Source organism: Hippoglossus hippoglossus, chromosome 11 (genome assembly GCF_009819705.1).
Source record: "Hippoglossus hippoglossus isolate fHipHip1 chromosome 11, fHipHip1.pri, whole genome shotgun sequence".
NCBI classification, from domain to species: Eukaryota; Metazoa; Chordata; class Actinopteri; order Pleuronectiformes; family Pleuronectidae; genus Hippoglossus; species Hippoglossus hippoglossus.
The window spans coordinates 17922674-17940193 of NC_047161.1; the positions used below are offsets into that span (position 1 = coordinate 17922674).

The 17520-nt window shown below is 43.3% G+C and overlaps 1 protein-coding gene across 3 annotated transcripts; it reads right to left on the bottom strand.

The window, feature by feature from the left end:
- Positions 1-5323: 5323 nt before the first annotated feature.
- LOC117770422 lies at positions 5324-6956 on the bottom strand. Of its 3 annotated transcripts, none has more exons than XM_034599876.1 (5): positions 6845-6956; positions 6703-6764; positions 5872-6622; positions 5448-5841; positions 5324-5370 (listed from the first exon to the last, which is right to left on the bottom strand). In XM_034599876.1, the coding sequence occupies exons 1-4, from the start codon at positions 6865-6867 to the stop codon at positions 5457-5459; spliced, it is 1221 nt and encodes a 406-aa protein (XP_034455767.1). In that variant the 5' UTR covers positions 6868-6956; the 3' UTR covers positions 5324-5370; positions 5448-5456. The 3 variants fall into 3 exon arrangements, with proteins under 3 accessions (XP_034455767.1, XP_034455765.1, XP_034455766.1); XM_034599874.1 differs by having other exon boundaries at positions 5324-5373; XM_034599875.1 differs by having other exon boundaries at positions 5324-5373; positions 5448-5838; positions 5869-6622.
- Positions 6957-17520: the final 10564 nt, after the last annotated feature.

Sequence of the window (17520 nt, forward strand, 5' to 3'; positions counted from 1 at the left end):
AGACACGAGAAAGGCCTTTAAGGTGTGAGATTTGTACGGATAATAAGGGGGTTCAGGGTTAAGTAGTGAAGACAGTTGTTTTCTGGTGTGTTCGTGGGTAAATGAACATAGATATTTCTGTATGAACAACCTCCTCCAATCACAAGTCGTTTAATTTCAGTGGAATCACTTTGAGGACAGATAATCAACCACTCTTCAAACATCTCACATGAGCACAGGACTGTTCGTGGAGAGAGAAAAGGTATTCACACTGCGTGGGTGTGGGCTCCTGGAACATTCTTTGCCAGTGACTGTAGTTCTTCTTCTTTTCTTCTTCTTCTTTAACATAGCACAGAAATACATATCATACAGGCAGCAGCAGCAGCAGAGTGGGATCACATTACTCCAAGTGTTGAGACAGGCTGCTTATCAGATGTTACATATTTATTCAGGTCAAGTGTAAGAAGATAAAGCCAGAGAGCATGCTGGGATTAGTGAAAGAGTTGTATGAAAATGTTTCATGATTTATGATTATTTATGTCTTCATCTGAAAACCCATTGAATGTGAATCGTAGAATGAGTAAACAGGAGAGTTTGGTGTTAAACAGACATGTAGCTTATTCTCCCTTGACTGGACTGAAAGCCTGTGTGTCTCCAGTTGAAGTGGAAACAGGCTATGGGGTTATTAGTTTATACTACTAGTTTGAAGTCACGGCTTTTCAGTTTCTCGTTGATTCGATACGATACAATACGATACGCTACAGTACCCCACTCTACGCTATTATGCGATACAAAACACCATATTCATCTCTCAAGGGAGAAACTCTCACCTTAATCATAGGACAGATAACAGGCAAGTTGCGATACCAAGTTGTCATACTACTCTCATATCCTTCCAGTAAATATTAACAGCTACTAAGCTTAGCATAACGTAACGCGATGAAACAGCTGGCTTTCCTCTGTCCAAAGATACCAAGAAACCGACTGGCACATGACATTCAGCCTGCACAGTGGATAATACAACAACAAGAAATGGCTCCGACACATTGTTCAGGTTTCCTGTGTCCTGATACTGTATGTCATCAAATCCAGTTTCCACCAAAGTTCTCATTTCGCTGTCTGGATCCAGGCCCTGTCATAATTTCACCTGAAGCAGAACTGTGGTTTGAGCTTTGCTGAATGCTTCCGCCCACATGTTTTTCCTGAGGCTCAGTTTTGGGCAACGTGAACTTGTTTCAAACAGGTTTAGAAAAATAACGTGTCTGTGATTGCTGTTGAAAAAAACACTTAACATACAATCCTGTGGTCTTGAAAACATGAGGTACAGTATAAATGCAACCTTTTTGTGAAATAATGCAATAATGACCTTTGGTTTTGGATCATGGGCTAAATTCCATCATTTAACATAAGACTTAACTTTAGCTAGAAGTTGATTTATGCTAAAGAATTTGCTAAAATAAGATAAAATTAGATAACATGTTACAGCGGCAAAAAATAATAGTGAAATTAGAAGCATTATTGGATGAATAAATATGTAAACAAGCGGAAATAGGAAATAGGAACAATGTATGTACTGTATATATAATGTAAACAGGATGAATATAATGTAAACAGGTATTCAAAGAGAATGACCTCAGGTGTTTGCATATTTGTGATGTGATTGTGTGTATGTTGGATGACGCACCGTGGATACAAAGGACCCCCCCACTCCAGCTGCATGTTTCACTGAACAAACTTAAGAAACAGACATTTTGAGCAGCTCAGGCTGTTTTCATCTGCTCATAAAGTGTTTGTAATAATCTGACATGGAAGAAATTAGCTCACAGTGTAGTAGAAACAAGAAACTGTGGTCGGGTGATTACAGTGACACAGACTAAATGTGGCTCGAGAGGTTTTTACTTCAAATCCAAGGAACATTGTGTGTTTGGCATAAGAAAACTACAACAAAAAAAAGTAAAATGCAGATGGAAGCATCTGCAGGAAGTTGAGTCAGTGAGTCATTTGCACACGATGTAAAACTAATATTTTGAAAAGCCTCAGTGGTCATTTAGATTGGTGAAATTCCTTTGTACCGTCAGCACTCAACTGCTGGGAGGATCTCTGAGAGTCTCATGCAGTAACTCTGTTTCTCTTCACACTTTTCAATATACACACACACGCGCACACACACACACACGCACACACACACATCAATGAGCTCACTCCCCTCCCTCTGTCAGTTTATCTCTCTTTACAAACACACATTTCCTGTTGCTAACCACCCTCGCTCTGCTCAATAATTTCATTTCCTATTCTGCAATCCTTTTCAACTTTTCTATTTTTATCACAATCATGTTCAAACTATCTGTCGCTCGCAGAATTTGAAGCAGTCGCAAGAAGGCTTGTTGTGTCTCCCAGCACAGTCTCAAGAGCATGGAGGAGATACCAGGAGCTGTTACACGAGGAGAGCAGGACAGGGCCGTAGAAGGGCATCAACCCAGCAGCAGGACCGGTAACTGCTCCTTTGTGCGAGGAGGAACAGGAGCAGCACTGCCAGAGCCCTTCAAAATGACCTCCATCAGGCTACTGGTGTGCATGTTTCTGACCAAACTGTCAGAAACAGACTCCATGAGGGTGGCATGAGGGCCTGACGACCTCTGGTGGGACCTGTGCTCACAGCCCAGCACCGTGCAGCTCGATTGGCATTCGCCAGTGAACAGGGCGCCACTGGCAGGTCCGCCACTGGCGCCCTGTTCTCTTCACAGAGCCTGTTCACACTGAGCACATGTGACAGAAAGAGTCATGAGAAGGTGTGGTGAACGTTATGCTGCCTGTAACACCATCCAGCATGACCGGTTTTGGCGGTGGGTCAGTGATGGTCTGTGGAGGCATATACTCGGATGTTCGCACAGACCTCCACGTCATTCCCTGACTGCTGTTAGGTACTAACAGAGCGAGTGTCAGACCTTACACTGGTGCAGTGGGCCCCGGGTTCCTCCTGGTGCAGGACAATGCCCGGCCTCATGTGGCCAGAGCGTGTAGCCAGGTCCTGGATGACGATTGACTGGCCCTCAAGTTCCCCTGATGTAAATCCAATTGAGCACCTATGGGACATAGACCACAAACTGTGCAGGAGCTCACTGATGCCCTGATCCAGGTCTGGGAGGAGATCCCCCAGGACACCATCCGCCGACTCATCAGGAGCAGGCCCAGACGTTGTCCGGAGTACATACAGGCACGAGGAGGCCATTCACACTACTGAGTCACATTATGAGACAAAAAAAATGAGATTTATGGAAAGTAAAGATAACATTTTTTAGTGAGTCTTTAAAAGGATGTTTGACGGTTGAGTGGGCCCCGGGTTCCTCCTGGTGCAGGACAATGCCCGGCCTCATGTGGCCAGAGCGTGTAGCCAGGTCCTGGATGACGATTGACTGGCCCTCAAGTTCCCCTGATGTAAATCCAATTGAGCACCTATGGGACATAGACCACAAACTGTGCAGGAGCTCACTGATGCCCTGATCCAGGTCTGGGAGGAGATCCCCCAGGACACCATCCGCCGACTCATCAGGAGCAGGCCCAGACGTTGTCCGGAGTACATACAGGCACGAGGAGGCCATTCACACTACTGAGTCACATTATGAGACAAAAAAAATGAGATTTATGGAAAGGAAAATTAACATTTTTTAGTGAGTCTTTAAAAGGATGTTTGACGGTTGAGATTTGGTTTTTGGATCATGGTTTAAATTCTACCAGTTAACACAAGGCTTTGGTTTAGAAGGTTAGTGTTAGCATTTACATTTGTATCAACATTCATAAAGTTGTGTTTAATCAAACTATACGAACCAGCCAACACATAGAAATTACGTATTAAGTGTAAGAGTTTTGTCTGTGGTTGTGTAATGAAAGTGCAGTGTATAAAGGGAACTGGGACACAACACAGGGGGATAAAGGTGGTGAGTTCAGTGACCCGGTCATGTCTGTGTGGAGCCGGACAGTGCAGGTGCTTTTGTTTTCTCTTCACCTGACAGGTCTCCTGTGTATAACCTGCAAGATGTCTCTACTTCCCCCTATAAGGTGTAAGGTGTCTCTACTTCCACATCAAGACTGGTCATTAGCAGGAGCTCCACATACCATTGCCATACACAGTAACCCTCTATGTCCACAGAGGGGCAGTGTTTCCTACTTTTTTAAACCACTCTGGTCATTAGAGATTTAAATTCACTTAGAAAAGAGCTTTGTTCAGGCTTTGTGAACAGGGGAAGCCGTTTGGGTCAGCTGTGGCACAGGGGATAGAGCGGGTTGTCCACTTACCAGAAGGTTTGATCTCAGACCCCCTCATTTCGCCTGCTGAATACTGAACCCCCAGGTGTTCCTGACCCCTGTGCCGGCAGTGTATGCAAGATGTGGGATGGAGAAAGTGCTGCAAATAGATGCACTGCAGGATTGTGTGTGTGAATGATGATAAATAAAAATAGAGTTTGTGATCACTTGATTGAAATCTTATTTAGGAATATGCATAACAGGGCTGCACGTCTGGGTAGTTTCACATCTCTATTCTCATCTCGCCTCCTCTCCTGAAGCAAGGCGGAGTGCTCTCTCTCACGTACACTGGGGGGGGGGGGGGGGGATAAGTGCCGTTGTCTTCAGGTGCTGTCGAAAAACCAAAACACTATTCAGAGGACATCCGTTTTTTTTAAACGCTTCTTTCAGTTAAAGCACCCCCCCCACCTGTAGTGTGCCCTGAGTCCTGTTCAAGGGGCATGGGATACATGTCTATTTCCTAAATATATAGCTTTAAATTTGGCAAGGCATTTAGTTAACATTTAAAATTCAACGTATGACATTAATTTAGGTCTTAAATCTGAGGAAATTTGCAAAAGGTGAAGAAAGTGAGCTAAATATATCAGCAAAAAAAACAACAATTTTTTACATTTGGCACAACATATGCATTCGTGTGCATCCATCACGAGTGTCACTGCAGTATTTATACATTTTGAGCAATAGGACCGATTACGTCACACATCAGTGGATCCTAACCTCCACTCTGGGATATTTGGAAGTAGAAGTTTGAAAGTAAAGTTTTTGAGTGATCTTCAGTGCGGCAGCGATTTTACACATTCGTCGATGACGCGTGTTAGAAGATATCACTATGACTCAACTCCGCAGTGTAATGGATCTGAACGTTATTTGCTGCATGTTGTTTTTATATTTCAAGTGAAGGTTCTTCATAGAACGGAACACTTTCTGGTCCAGATAAACCATTTTATAACACTAGGTGGCACCAATTCCACATTTATAGTGAATGTAAACAGCTTTAACAGCAGAACCACATCCGTATCAACAGTAAAGACGAGACAAAATTTAAATTAATAATTTATTCCAAAAACACTACACCAGGGACTTGGCATCCTGCTGCATCTAGAGGAAGAGGGGAGCATTAGAAAACAATGTTTAGCATGTAGGACAGAGAAATGTTGTATACCAACCTGCTCATGTCACTGATGCAGCCTGCTGACCATCTTCCATTTGCTCTCTGGTTGAACACTCTGACCCTGTGGATTGTAGGACGCAGTCTGCTGTGAGGGAGCCGTGTATTTCAGCTGTGGTGTCTGGAAAACTTGCTTCTGGTCAGATGACCCCCTCAGCCTCCTGATGGGCGAGCCGCCGAGGCGATTAGGGATGCTGTGGGTTATGGTCGGGGCGAACTGCTGAGAAGAGCGCCCCGTGACACGGAAGCCACCTCCTCCCTGGGTTCTGGTGTTCCACAGCGACGACGCAGGGCGGGTTCGGCTGGGCATCTCAGCCGAGGTGTATCTGGGGTCATAGTTCAAGCCCTGGCTCCCGCCTAGACTGCGTGGCACAAATGCAGACTGGGGATAACTTGAGGCCATGCTGGAAGCAGGCGCGTAGTCTCCTTGGGCAGATCCTCCGGTCACAGTAAACATCTTGCTCTTGAACCGATCAGCGGCCTGGCTGGGGTCATTTCTGATTCTGTCATTTTGAGGGACTGAAAAACTAGAGGGTCTAGATGCTGCATCATTAGACTGTGAAGACACTCGTTGAGCACGGACAGTGGCTGAGGTGTGCTTCCGTACAGAGCCGTGTTCTGGCACAGGAGCACCTGCACTAAACATGCTAGAAGACTTTGAAGATGGAGGGTAGTTCGCTTGTGCAGAGAAGGTTGGACTCTGAGCAGACGCAGAATTTCTGGACAGATGCTGGTTAGTACGCTGTGTACCCTGCTGAGTGGGCCGAGTTCTAGCACTGAGGCTATTCTGTTTTTGACTGTGCTTACTCATAGCACTTCCACTAACGATAGAAGTAGAGAGGCCCAGAATACTTTTAGCATTTACCCGCTTGGAGTCTGTCGTTTTCCAATTGGGATTTGACACAGGGCTGCTCTCCACTAACCTGACTGAAGCGTAGCCACTGTGAGCTGGCTGTGAAACAGTTTGTGTGTAGCCACTGCTGGAAAACCCCCGATCATAACCACGGTTAACGGCAGGCCCTGGATTGAGGCTACTGCTCTGGGCCGAGTGTGGAGAAAAGGAGGCCTGTCTGAATTTATTCTGGGGATTGCTGCCACCATCTCTTCGTGGACCACTGTCCTGTCGCGAGAACCCAACATATGCGTTGTCGCTTGGTCTCTGGGAGCCCTGAGCTGCAAGAGAGACAAGTGTTAAAGATCTACAACTTGTAAATTAAGAGTTGTTTGTTTTGAAATGGTGGGGTTCTGCTCACTTTGTGTGGCCCATAAACAGCGTACATGCTCTGCTTGAAACAAACAAATCAGCCAGAAGGTCCTGCTCAGAAAACAAGACATGAAAATCAGAAGCCATTGGACAACAGCAGCACTACACAGTCACAAAGAGTGATTACTTACATCAAATGAATTGCACAAGTCATTTCTGCATACAGCCTGGTCAATGCAACAGTAGTCCACCAACCCTGGAGTTACTTGCTGTGCACATGTGTGTCCAGCAGAGAGGCAGCATTTATTTCAGCCTGCGTCCAATCACAGTCTAATGAGCAGATTGTTTGCAGGTTTGCTTCTTGTTGTGGGGTCTGTGTGTGTGTGTGTGTGTCTGTGTGTGTGTGTGTGTGCGTGTGTGTGTGCGTGCGTGGGTGTGTGTGTGTGTTTGTCTTGTCTGCTTTGTGTGCTCCTGTCTGTGTGTTTGAGACCGACCTTAAGAAGGCACAGTGTGGCTCATGTTAACATCATTAATGATGCCTCCATGATGCTGTTCAACTTGGTAATGTCGCAGTGTGTGTGTGTGTGTGTGTGTGTGTGTGTTTGTGTGTGTATGTGTAGGGCAGGTGGATTACGAGTGTGCGGCAGCTATATGATGAACACTGTTGGTGTGGGTCTAACTTTCATGTGATATCTTGTCTGACAATGCACTGTATTATTGATTAGATATGTGACTCTGGTTTTATCGTGACGAGTTTGTGGCGGTCCTGTGCATCCACATTCTCCTCGGAACGTCCCATTTCCCGAATTGTGAAATCGTCGTTCCAATTTCGGTGTGTTCACGTACTTTGAAGTCAGAAGGTGTTTAGAAAACATGGACGCTTTTAACAAAATGTGGGCTATTGTATTTATGTGTGAAGAACCTTGAACCAACTTTTTATGGAAATGACGAGGGAGGAAGCATCCAGGCATATGGCTCCCATCCTCTCTTCAGCCAGTTGGAGCCTTTGAGCTCTGGGAGGCGCTGTAGAGTTCATCTGGCAACTAAAAATGTTTTTTAAAAGTCCTTCATTCCAAGTATTTTTAACTCCACAAAGTGACATTCAGACAACAGATGTTGGCCACATGCCTGTTTTGCTAATTCCCTTTTTTTATTTATTGGTGTTTTACGATGTCGCTTGTTTATATGACTCAGTGTCATTATTGCTTGTTCTTAATTTTCTTAAATTTATAACTTATCGAGTTGTTGTTCTAACTTGAGGCGGCGTTTACATGAATTTTCCCAGTGGAAAGCAAATTATCCTGATTATTCCGACCACACATGAACGCACGCTGGACGGTGTAAGAGCTGTACTGTGTCTCTGAATCTCTGCCATGTGACCTGTGTGTTAGTCTTTTCTTCACAATAAGTAATCATGCTAAAGTTTGTGTGCTGTAGAGGGGATCAGTAAAAACAATAGTATACACAGTGACACATCCTCATATGGTGTTTTAGGTTAGAGACAACCTACTGGTCTGCTCAAAGTGCATTGTAAAAATGTAACAAGTTGTTTTTATTAAAAAAAGTAAGGAAACTCATTTAATTTTTCAGGCAATGGCTTTCCACACACGTAAAACTATTATATTTTACAGCGCATCTGATGATGGTGATTTTTCTAATTAATCTTCTGTCCTAATGGGAAAAAAAGGTCCCTCGTGCTTGTGCTTACATGTTTTTACATTTACATAGGTCTTTTTTACAAACGTGTGACTCCACAATGTCCTATAGGGGACGGCATATTTTAAAAACCGACAGACACTCATATTCATTGTACACCATAACCTATATTCTTATATATAATTCTATATATGCATATGTTTCAATATCTCTTTAGACATAATGCACAAATACAGTTTACATCGTTGTGCAATCATTCTGCATTTTGCTCACGTACGTTTCTCCAGAAATAATATTTTCCGGGGGGTACAAGCTTCCGTGTGATCGAACAGTGTTTTGCTCAGTCCCCTCTGTGACATCCAGGCAGCGCTGACATCAGACCAGTTTTTAGGGCAGCTAGCCCGAGCACTTAAAACCTCTGACACATAGGGTTAGAATTTTTCATCTTGGTGTGGCCAGAGGATAAAGTCTTGCGGGTCATATCGAATTGGATTCTATAGGCTATGATCAGAAAACAGGAAAGGAAAAAAAAACTGTGTCAAACTACATCTCAGATGATTTGTTTGCCTTTCCACAAACTAAGCGGGGGACCAAGGGTGACTGGGCCTTTTCTGTTAGGGAGCCCACGCTATGAAACAAACTCCCAGAGGAGGTCAGACTGATTGACTCACTCATTATCCTCTTAAATCTCTCTCCAAAAATGTATTTTTTTATTGTGCTTTTACTGGATTTATGGCCGGAACTTACTTTTAGTCACCTCATAACACGTTTTTTATACATTGGCATTCTTGCAACCCCTACTTTATTTTCTTTAATTATTTTAACAATCTATTTTGTCTTTTAAAAGCACTTTGTAACTTTGTTTTAAAGTGCTATAATAATGATAATGATAATAATAATAATATTATTATTATTGTTGTTGTTGTTGATGTGTGTTCAGGGGAAGCAAGTGATGACTTACTCGTTCCCGTAACCCCCACATTTCCATCCTCTGTTTGCAAAATATAAATCAACCTCCCCAAACAATCTCCCCATCACACACTCACACTCTACTCAAGTGTTGTTGTTTCTCAGCTTTATAACGCGATAAGCAAATTCATGTCATATCAGTGTGATTTCATCAGCGTCATGTGTCTGTGACCATGTGGGACGCTCTACATGAAAATGACCCTCGACACTGTCCACACACACATTCAGGCTGGTACAGGACACACTCCCTAGTCGTCTGGCAGGAGTGAATCTTCATACCAGGCTGTGCTTGGTCAATAGTGTTCATTTATGACAATCCCCTGCTGCCAGAGGAAGCGTGATGACAGTTCACGACACTTGAATATGTCACCCTGCTCTAATTTCCTCAAGCTCCTTCCTCAGGCCACGTCTTAATCCTAGAGTTATTCAACCTGACAATGTTTTTTTATCTTTGTGTGTGTGTGTTTGTGTGTGTGTGTGTGTGTGTGTGTGTGTGTGTGAGAGTGACATTCACTCCTGTATGAGCCAGGGTGGCAATAGCAAATTTCCTAGGAAAGAGTGACAGATGACATACGACAACCAGATGAGCGTGGTGGCTTAGATCAAAGACACAATTTCCTGTCAGAGGAAATGGCGAGGAGGATTTTTATTTTTTCAGGAACAGTTTCCTCCTCTCTGAATTCTTTCCATTACGCCTATCACCATTTATATGGGCGAGACAGCGAGTGAAAGTCCCCGACTGGAATCAGCAATACTATCACTGATGACACAAGAATAATAGAACAGAGGCTCTAAAAAATATCTTACACACATCATGCAAGAGTAAAATAAATAAAACTGTAAATGATTTACTCAAGTCAACTGACCATCATCTGCCTGAATGTTGATTTCCACGGAACAGAGGAAAGACACTGTTTGAGCTGCACAGACCCCCTCATTTAACAAACTGGCCTTGTGTGAAAGTTCCACTCTGCTCACAAGCTTCCTTCATACTAAGATAGATTTGTAACTGTGCAGGACCAGAAAGAAGATGTCATGGAGGAGAAAGCAAACACAGCGTTGTCCCCTTATTTCTTTGTGGTGCAGTACGTGAAGACATTTGTGAGGAGGGTCAGTAACCTAGTTGGTTGAAACCACACAATGGCGGCTAAATGTGAAAATGCATCATTTACCTTTGTTGCCTCTCATCTCCATTGAGCCATTGATTGTTGACCTTGCGTGTCATTGTGTCACAAGGATGGAATTATGACAGTGGTGTGTGTCTCAATCCAGGGGCTGAATCCTTCAGAGGACGTGGTCTACCCGGCCCACAAACACTGCCTCCTTCACGGGCTGTGCAGACCACGAAGGCCAAACTCAAAAGAGACGGTCTGGTCTACAGAGGATTTCTGTGATCGAGATCACCAGCTCGTCCTGCCCTTATTGCTGTTGCCTAGCAACAGAGATGAAGTTGGACACCTGGGATGCAACCGCTGGAGCCTTTGCTTCTCAGGGATGCAAGGACACATTTGTCTGCAGCGTTTAAAGTGGCCTTCCAAATGACAGTCTTGTCTTGCTGCTGTTACGCTGTCTTCAAATTCAGCCTCAGAAGGATGCAGCCCCTGAATTGAGACACGGCTTATGTGTATGTGCATGTGTCCTTCATATGTGGACGTAATTACATTCACTCAGCGAAAAGAATGTGGCCACATGCGTCCCAGACCACCTCCACATGTGTTGTGGAGGTGGTCAGATCTCAGGACACATTTGGATGCATTCAGACCTGTACTTAGTGCTGACCACTTATGATCGTATCAGTCAGGATGGATGTTTATACCAGGTTTGAACAAGGACTTTATGATAGAAGGCTTTCCTGGAGATGCCCATATAGCGGTGGTGTTGTCTGTGGGACAGACATTTGAACACCTGCCAAAGTAATCAAAACCACGTTTGTTGTAGTTCCCGCTACAGAGGTGTGTCCATGACCACATTTTTCCTTAGCGACACACACAAGGGGAAAACAATACAAGCGATGCTGTTATAATAATAATAATAATAATAATAATAATAATAATAATAATAATAATAATAATAAAAAGTATATTTAAGCTTTGATTTAAAGGACACCACAAACTCAGCCTGCTGTGTTTCCTCTTGCAGGTTCCAGAGTCTCTAAGCTCTTCCCTGTTGCTGCTGCAGCAGGTAACTGCAGTCCGTGTTATGAAAATGATTTTAAATCATGTATTTTAATTTAAAGAAAGGTTTTTTGGGTAGCTCTATGGCTCTGTGGTGAATACAATACATCAGGCTTTGTTTTGCAAGTTGGATCAGTTGGTGACAATAAGAGCTTTTTTAAGTTTTAGAATGCGTCCCTTAAGGCTTCTATTAACTTATTTTATGCCACTATGGCAATGGAAACAACTGGATTTGTTGTTTCTGTGTGAAGTTTTGCATGTTCTCCCTGTTTTCTCCATTTTCTTAGCTCCAAATGAGTGCGAGTGTGAAGGGTTGTTTGTCTGTATGTGTCACACCTGTGATAGATTGATGACCTGTCCAGGATGTACCCTGCTTCCTACCCAACATAATCATATGTTGTTGGCAACCTAAGCATTATTTTAGGGTCCATAGACAGAGATGAGCGTCACTTTGTGTGACACTTTACTTTCACATCACATGCAGTCATTTCATATATAGTTAATAAATGAATACTGATTAAAGCATCTTTAAAAGATTATTCAACTTTATTTCAACTTAGCGTATTTCCCATTAATGTGGCTATTGTGGTTCCATGGGCCGTGCCAACTAACTGCACTTGCCACCTCCTCTTCAAGGAAACAAGGACTCATGGGGCAACTTGCCAGCTGACCTATATTCATCTGTGCTCGCTGGTTTGTTTGCTTGTGTGGGGTTGACTCCCACCGCAGTTATACTGTGTCAAAGGAAACTCTAAGCTAAATGCAACGGCCCATTACCCCCTGGACTATTTAGGACAAGTCATTCCACTTTGATGGTTGACCATATTTATCTGAACTGGAGTAAACAGAGGAGACGCTAAATCAGAAGGAAGAGGAGATTTGAAAGACGGAGGCAGAGACTTCAGGCAACAGGACCACTGCAAACACAAAACACTGTACCTCAGGACAGTGGTGGTTCTCCTGTGGTTACTGCTCTGCACAGAGTGGGGCCTGTTGATTCCTCGTTTAAAAATCAATATGTCCATGGTTGAAGTTAATTTCACCAGCTATGAGAAATGATTCTGTGGCACCCACATCATCGTCCTTGAGCCTTGTATTTCACTTCACCAAAATGGACTGAGGTACAGTAAGAAAGAGGGAAAACAATGTGTAAAAGTGTGGAGTTTGCATGTTCTCCCCGTGTGTGCGTGGGTTTTCTCTGCTGGTTCTCCAGCTTCCTCCCAAAGTCCAAAGACATGCAGACGGGGGTTAGATTAATTGGACACTCTAAATTGACCATAGATGTGAATGTAAGAGTGAATGCAGTGTGGGGGGAGCCCTGCCTCCACTGTCAGCTGGGATTGGTTGCAGCTCCCTCCGCGACCCTCGAAGAGATAAGCAGTATAGATGATGGATGGATAAATGGACAATATGTATCCCACCAGCAATAAATCCCATTATCTGGTTTTGTTCCCTGCTATGAACTAAGATTACAATAGTAGCTGAGTGGATAATTAGCCTCAGGTGTAAATCTCCAATAATACAAATATGGTGATGCAGGGTGATTAGGTCAGCCAGCAAGTTGATCATCTCCACAAGTTAGAATAATGCCATCTACATACTTGATATGATTTATATAAAAGCAATTTTTATTAGGAAAGAGATCAGGATTGTGCTGGTTGCCCTATTATACACTGTTTAGTTTGAGTCATTGTTTCCTTGAGTCTCCGCAGTGGAGGTGGTGAGTGCAAAGACCCATAGAGCCACAATAACCATCATTGTAGGTAAATGTGCCAGGGTGAAATATACCAGAAATACCTTTTAACAGAGATATCAGAAAGTCATATGTGAAAAACACAGCAATTCTTTCAAATCTACAATCCTTGTTTCCTGAAAAACTATCGCCCAAAAGAAAATGTTCTAGGGTCAGCAGTTAATTCTCAAAGACAAAGAAAGGAAAACTATTGATTTAGAAGACAAAATCTAAAATATTATTGCAGGTTTTCCAGACTGATATTATATGGTTTCTTTGGACAGACCTACAACCTACATAGTATCTGATATCTTGTTTCTTTATCTTGCAGTGCTGTAACAGAATGTCCAGAAGTCCTTAATGTAGCAAGATGAGACAGTCAGCAGATGGAGTCTCCTCTCCGGAAGACCATTTGGCCTCCGAACTGTTCTTCTCCTCCTGACCAATGAGGCTCCTCAGATCCCCGTCGGGTGCGCTGGACCTCCTCCCGCTCCTGCATCTGCTCCTACATTTTAAATAATGAAGGTAATAATAATGAGCCCAAGTCTGCTCCCATCAGGAGGGCGAGAGGTCAAGCTACCTATGGAGAGTTCACTCTCCACACATTCCATGAGCAGCTCCAGCATTTGTCCCCATCAGAGGCTGCTCTCTTTCTGCTTCTGTTCTCAGCTGACATTGCTCTGGAGGTGAAGTTAAAGGACCATTCCAGTTTATTGCAAATTTGCAATTATGTGAAACAAATGGATAAGAGCAAAGCAACAGTTTGGCCACGTTAACGACTTTTTCTTGAGGCAAAACTTAAGTGAAACGAAAGCTGCTTTCAGACGTGCACTGAATTCTGCAGTTCCTCCGTATTTTCTCCAGAGGAGGTGCATGTGTGAGAGTTTCACCGCCTGGCCTCCGAGTATAATATCCGTAGAAATCAAGGAGAAGTGGATGTGAGAACACAGCAGGGGATCCAACGCAAGCGAGTGGGGGGTTTGATAATGCTTCTAACACGCGACAGATGCAAAAAAGAAAAAACTAAAAGAACACAAATGTCTCCAGTTGAAAAAGACACCACTGGATTTATAAGCGATTCGCTGAATAGCTGTCTTTTTTTTCTAGAGCTTTTCTGCAAAAAAATATATGCCTGCAACTAGACTGGACCAGAATAGTAAATGCGTGGGCCAGAAAACCAAAAAAAACATTAGGCTGAAAGATAATAAAATGCTGCGTCGAGCTAAAAGAATTGTAAAGATGGATGTGGCTTTGTCGAGATAACCTACAGTCATTTGACTCTTTTCTCATATGACAATATTCATAAGCACAGATTTGATGTTCTCATAAACTGTAACTCGACTACAAAGAGGAAGAAAACCATAGCCTACAATAAATTAAGCCATATAAACCATTGTGGGTTTACAAAGGGGCTGTTCAAATAACTCCTGTTTCCAGCCTGAATATTGTATTTGTCTCTGCTCAGTTCCAGCCCAACTCACTGACGCATGAAGCAGATGATGAAGTACTGCAGGAGTTTTGAGTATCTTGTCCTTTCTTTAAAAACGGGTCAAGGCCATTTATAATCAACTGACAGAACAGGCCTTATTCTCTTTCTCTGAGAGGACCAGAGGAGAATCTCTATAATGAATCATAGGGGGGTTATTCCTATGGTGTGACTAATCAATCGAAGGGCTTGATTACGTTTGTTCACCACTGGAACAATTCATCTTTATACCTTGTTGTCCTCCCTTGAGGATCTTTCCAAGAAGATAGCGTGGAGAACACATGTGTTGACTTTTCTTTAAATCTCTGTACGTTCAATAAGCTTCAGCTCATTCGGAGTTTGAGAGAACAAGGCAGGATGGGACACAGAGTTTTCTAATTGAAATCTCCCTAACCCCATCCTCCTATAAACAACCACAGCAACAGCAAAACAAAACTTCTGACAAGCCACATGGATCGAGAGACTGATTCGCGGCTAGCTGGGGGACAGCAGAGCTCACAACAAGACTTCAGGACTCTCTCCACTCAGAGCATAGAGGCCCAGAGGAGGGGAAGTTCTTGGGGTGGGGGCCTGCAAGGCCTGGCCGAGCTGTGCTGTTGCTGCGTTCTACAGTTGTTGTCAATTCAGAGATCAATGGAGACAAAGTCATGAAGACTTCAGAGAGAAGCTGCATTGTTGCGGCGGAGTGTTTTACATGAGCCCGTCTTTCATAGGAGACAGGACTTTGTTGTGAGCATTTGTTTCTCATTTTCTGCGGGTCCTGGGGATCCATTGCGGTTCAGCACCAAGAGGTTTTGTTTAAATTTCTAGAGCATAAACTATTTCATCATGACATTTGGACACATACATCTTGTACAAACACTGTGGTGCACATACCCAAGTGGGACTAATAGATTTAACAATTAAGCATAAATCAAAACCATCTCTGTGAGTTTTATTGAAGTGGAACTTTTTCTGTAAAGTAATATGAACCATAATGATAGACTGTGACTGGTGCGCTGGTTGTTCTTTTGTGCAATGACTAATATTACAGGCTGGTGCTGCTGCTGCTGCTAGATTGCTGTGATGCACAGTTTAGATAAAAACTACAAAGCAGTGGTGTGATTCGACTCATTTTGTTTAGGTTAGTGTATAAAGTCACCGTAGTCCCTTTTTACTAAACTAAGCACTGTTGCTTCACCTTTCTGCGTGACAGTACATTCACGAGATCACGACTGTTGGTGCTGATTCTGTCTTCACCTCAGTTAGAAGTTCAATTTTTAGGTCAAACTGTGACATTTCTGTGGCTTTAGCTGACTGAGCTGACAATGGTGTATAAGTCACCAGGGATAGGGGATCTCCACAGCTGAGAGCTATTCATTCACTATAGTTGGTTTAGTTTGAAGCTTCTGAATGAAAGATTTGTTTGTACGGTATGTGCACTTATCACCTCTGGCGCACAACTCGCTGGAGCATGTCACACTGGTGCATGGCTTAAAACATTTCAGTCCTTTCTTCAGCAAGCCTACAGCGTTGTTTATGTACTTTTAGTGATTCTAAATTATAATAAAGAACTGTTAGGAGCATTCATCTTGTGGTCAAGTTTTTACATGACCCAGTTGTAAAGATTAAACCAGGACGGCTAACAGAGGATGGCAGTAAGCCTAGCTTGCTAACGTTGGCTCCTTAGACTGTATATTAAGATGGACGACATGACAACTGGCAAAAAATTAAGCCAAACTGTTTTGATTGCCCCCTGCTGGCTGGCTGCAGTACATGTTATAAATCCGACGTCCTCCATGTTTGTGGATGGGCCGAAGTAAAAAGTAAAAAAACAGGTAAATAATTTTTTCTCAAAGATGGTTTCTGTCATTTGGGGAAATGACACTGATGTATGTTTAAACACGAGTTTGGCTTGAACTATTTTATGCTATAATTGGCTGAAATGTCAAAGACTGACTGATTGGTCAAGTGCACGTATCGATGGGACTTCGCCACTGCAGCTCTATCCCCCGATCGCTACTGTGCCGACTCTAGCTCCAAACGCGCAAGATGGCGTTATTTTGGGTTGATGTCTGGATTGTGGGAGGAAGTGCACACATGTTGTCCACCATGTTCAATCTTCAATTTCAATGTATTCTCTTTCATGTGTCCAGTTGAAGTAGGCAAATTACCCGACTGTCATGACTTAAAGCAAATTTTTTATATACTGAACAAACAGTAAGAAGTACATTGCTGATGTTAGTACCCTTATGAAAAAGATCAATGGGCCATGTGGGTGAGCTGCACCAGACTCTAATTGCTTGCATTATCTGGCCCACAGATAGTCACATTGATCAAGTGCACAGCAGAACAATGGGTAATACCCCACTGGAACCAATTTAGTGGTGTAGTTGCCACCTTCGCTGACCTGACTGGTGGGACATGATGTACAGTATGGGCAGCATATAGGAAGCTGGGTGAACCACTTCATCGATCTCTCGAATAAAATCATAGCTGGAAGAGGGAAAGAGAACCGGACTTTGTTTCAGTGTTCTGTGCTCAGTTTGGTTTTAAAAGTGAAAAACCAAATGTAAAGCAGAATGTATCAGATTATGCAGTATATGCTGATGGTAAATGTAAAAGGAAGACAGCTGCATTTGTCATACCGCGCCATTGGAGAGGAGGGGGGGGTGTAGATGCCACTTTGTCTCTGTCGTCATGCTGCTGACTGTTGTGGTCTCTTTTTAACATGTTCAATTCCTCACAGATGTGGTGTTCACTTTAAAGGCATATTCCCTATCATGGCCATTAAATCCATGTAATGGCGCCAAGATGTTCCCAGAGACAGGAGGCGCATAAAATAAAGAGCAACATACTCCAGAGGAACAT

What these genes read in the sequence shown, in the direction of transcription:
- LOC117770422 (XM_034599876.1), bottom strand. Translation starts at nt 6,867, where the DNA reads ATGACTTGTGCAATTCATTTGAT. An exon ending in CTGTTTATGGGCCACACAAA is followed by an intron (nt 6,623 to 6,702) that starts GTGAGCAGAACC and finishes TCTCTCTTGCAG; the next exon opens with CTCAGGGCTCCCAGAGACCA. An exon ending in GGAGGATCTGCCCAAGGAGA is followed by an intron (nt 5,842 to 5,871) that starts CTACGCGCCTGC and finishes CATGGCCTCAAG; the next exon opens with TTATCCCCAGTCTGCATTTG.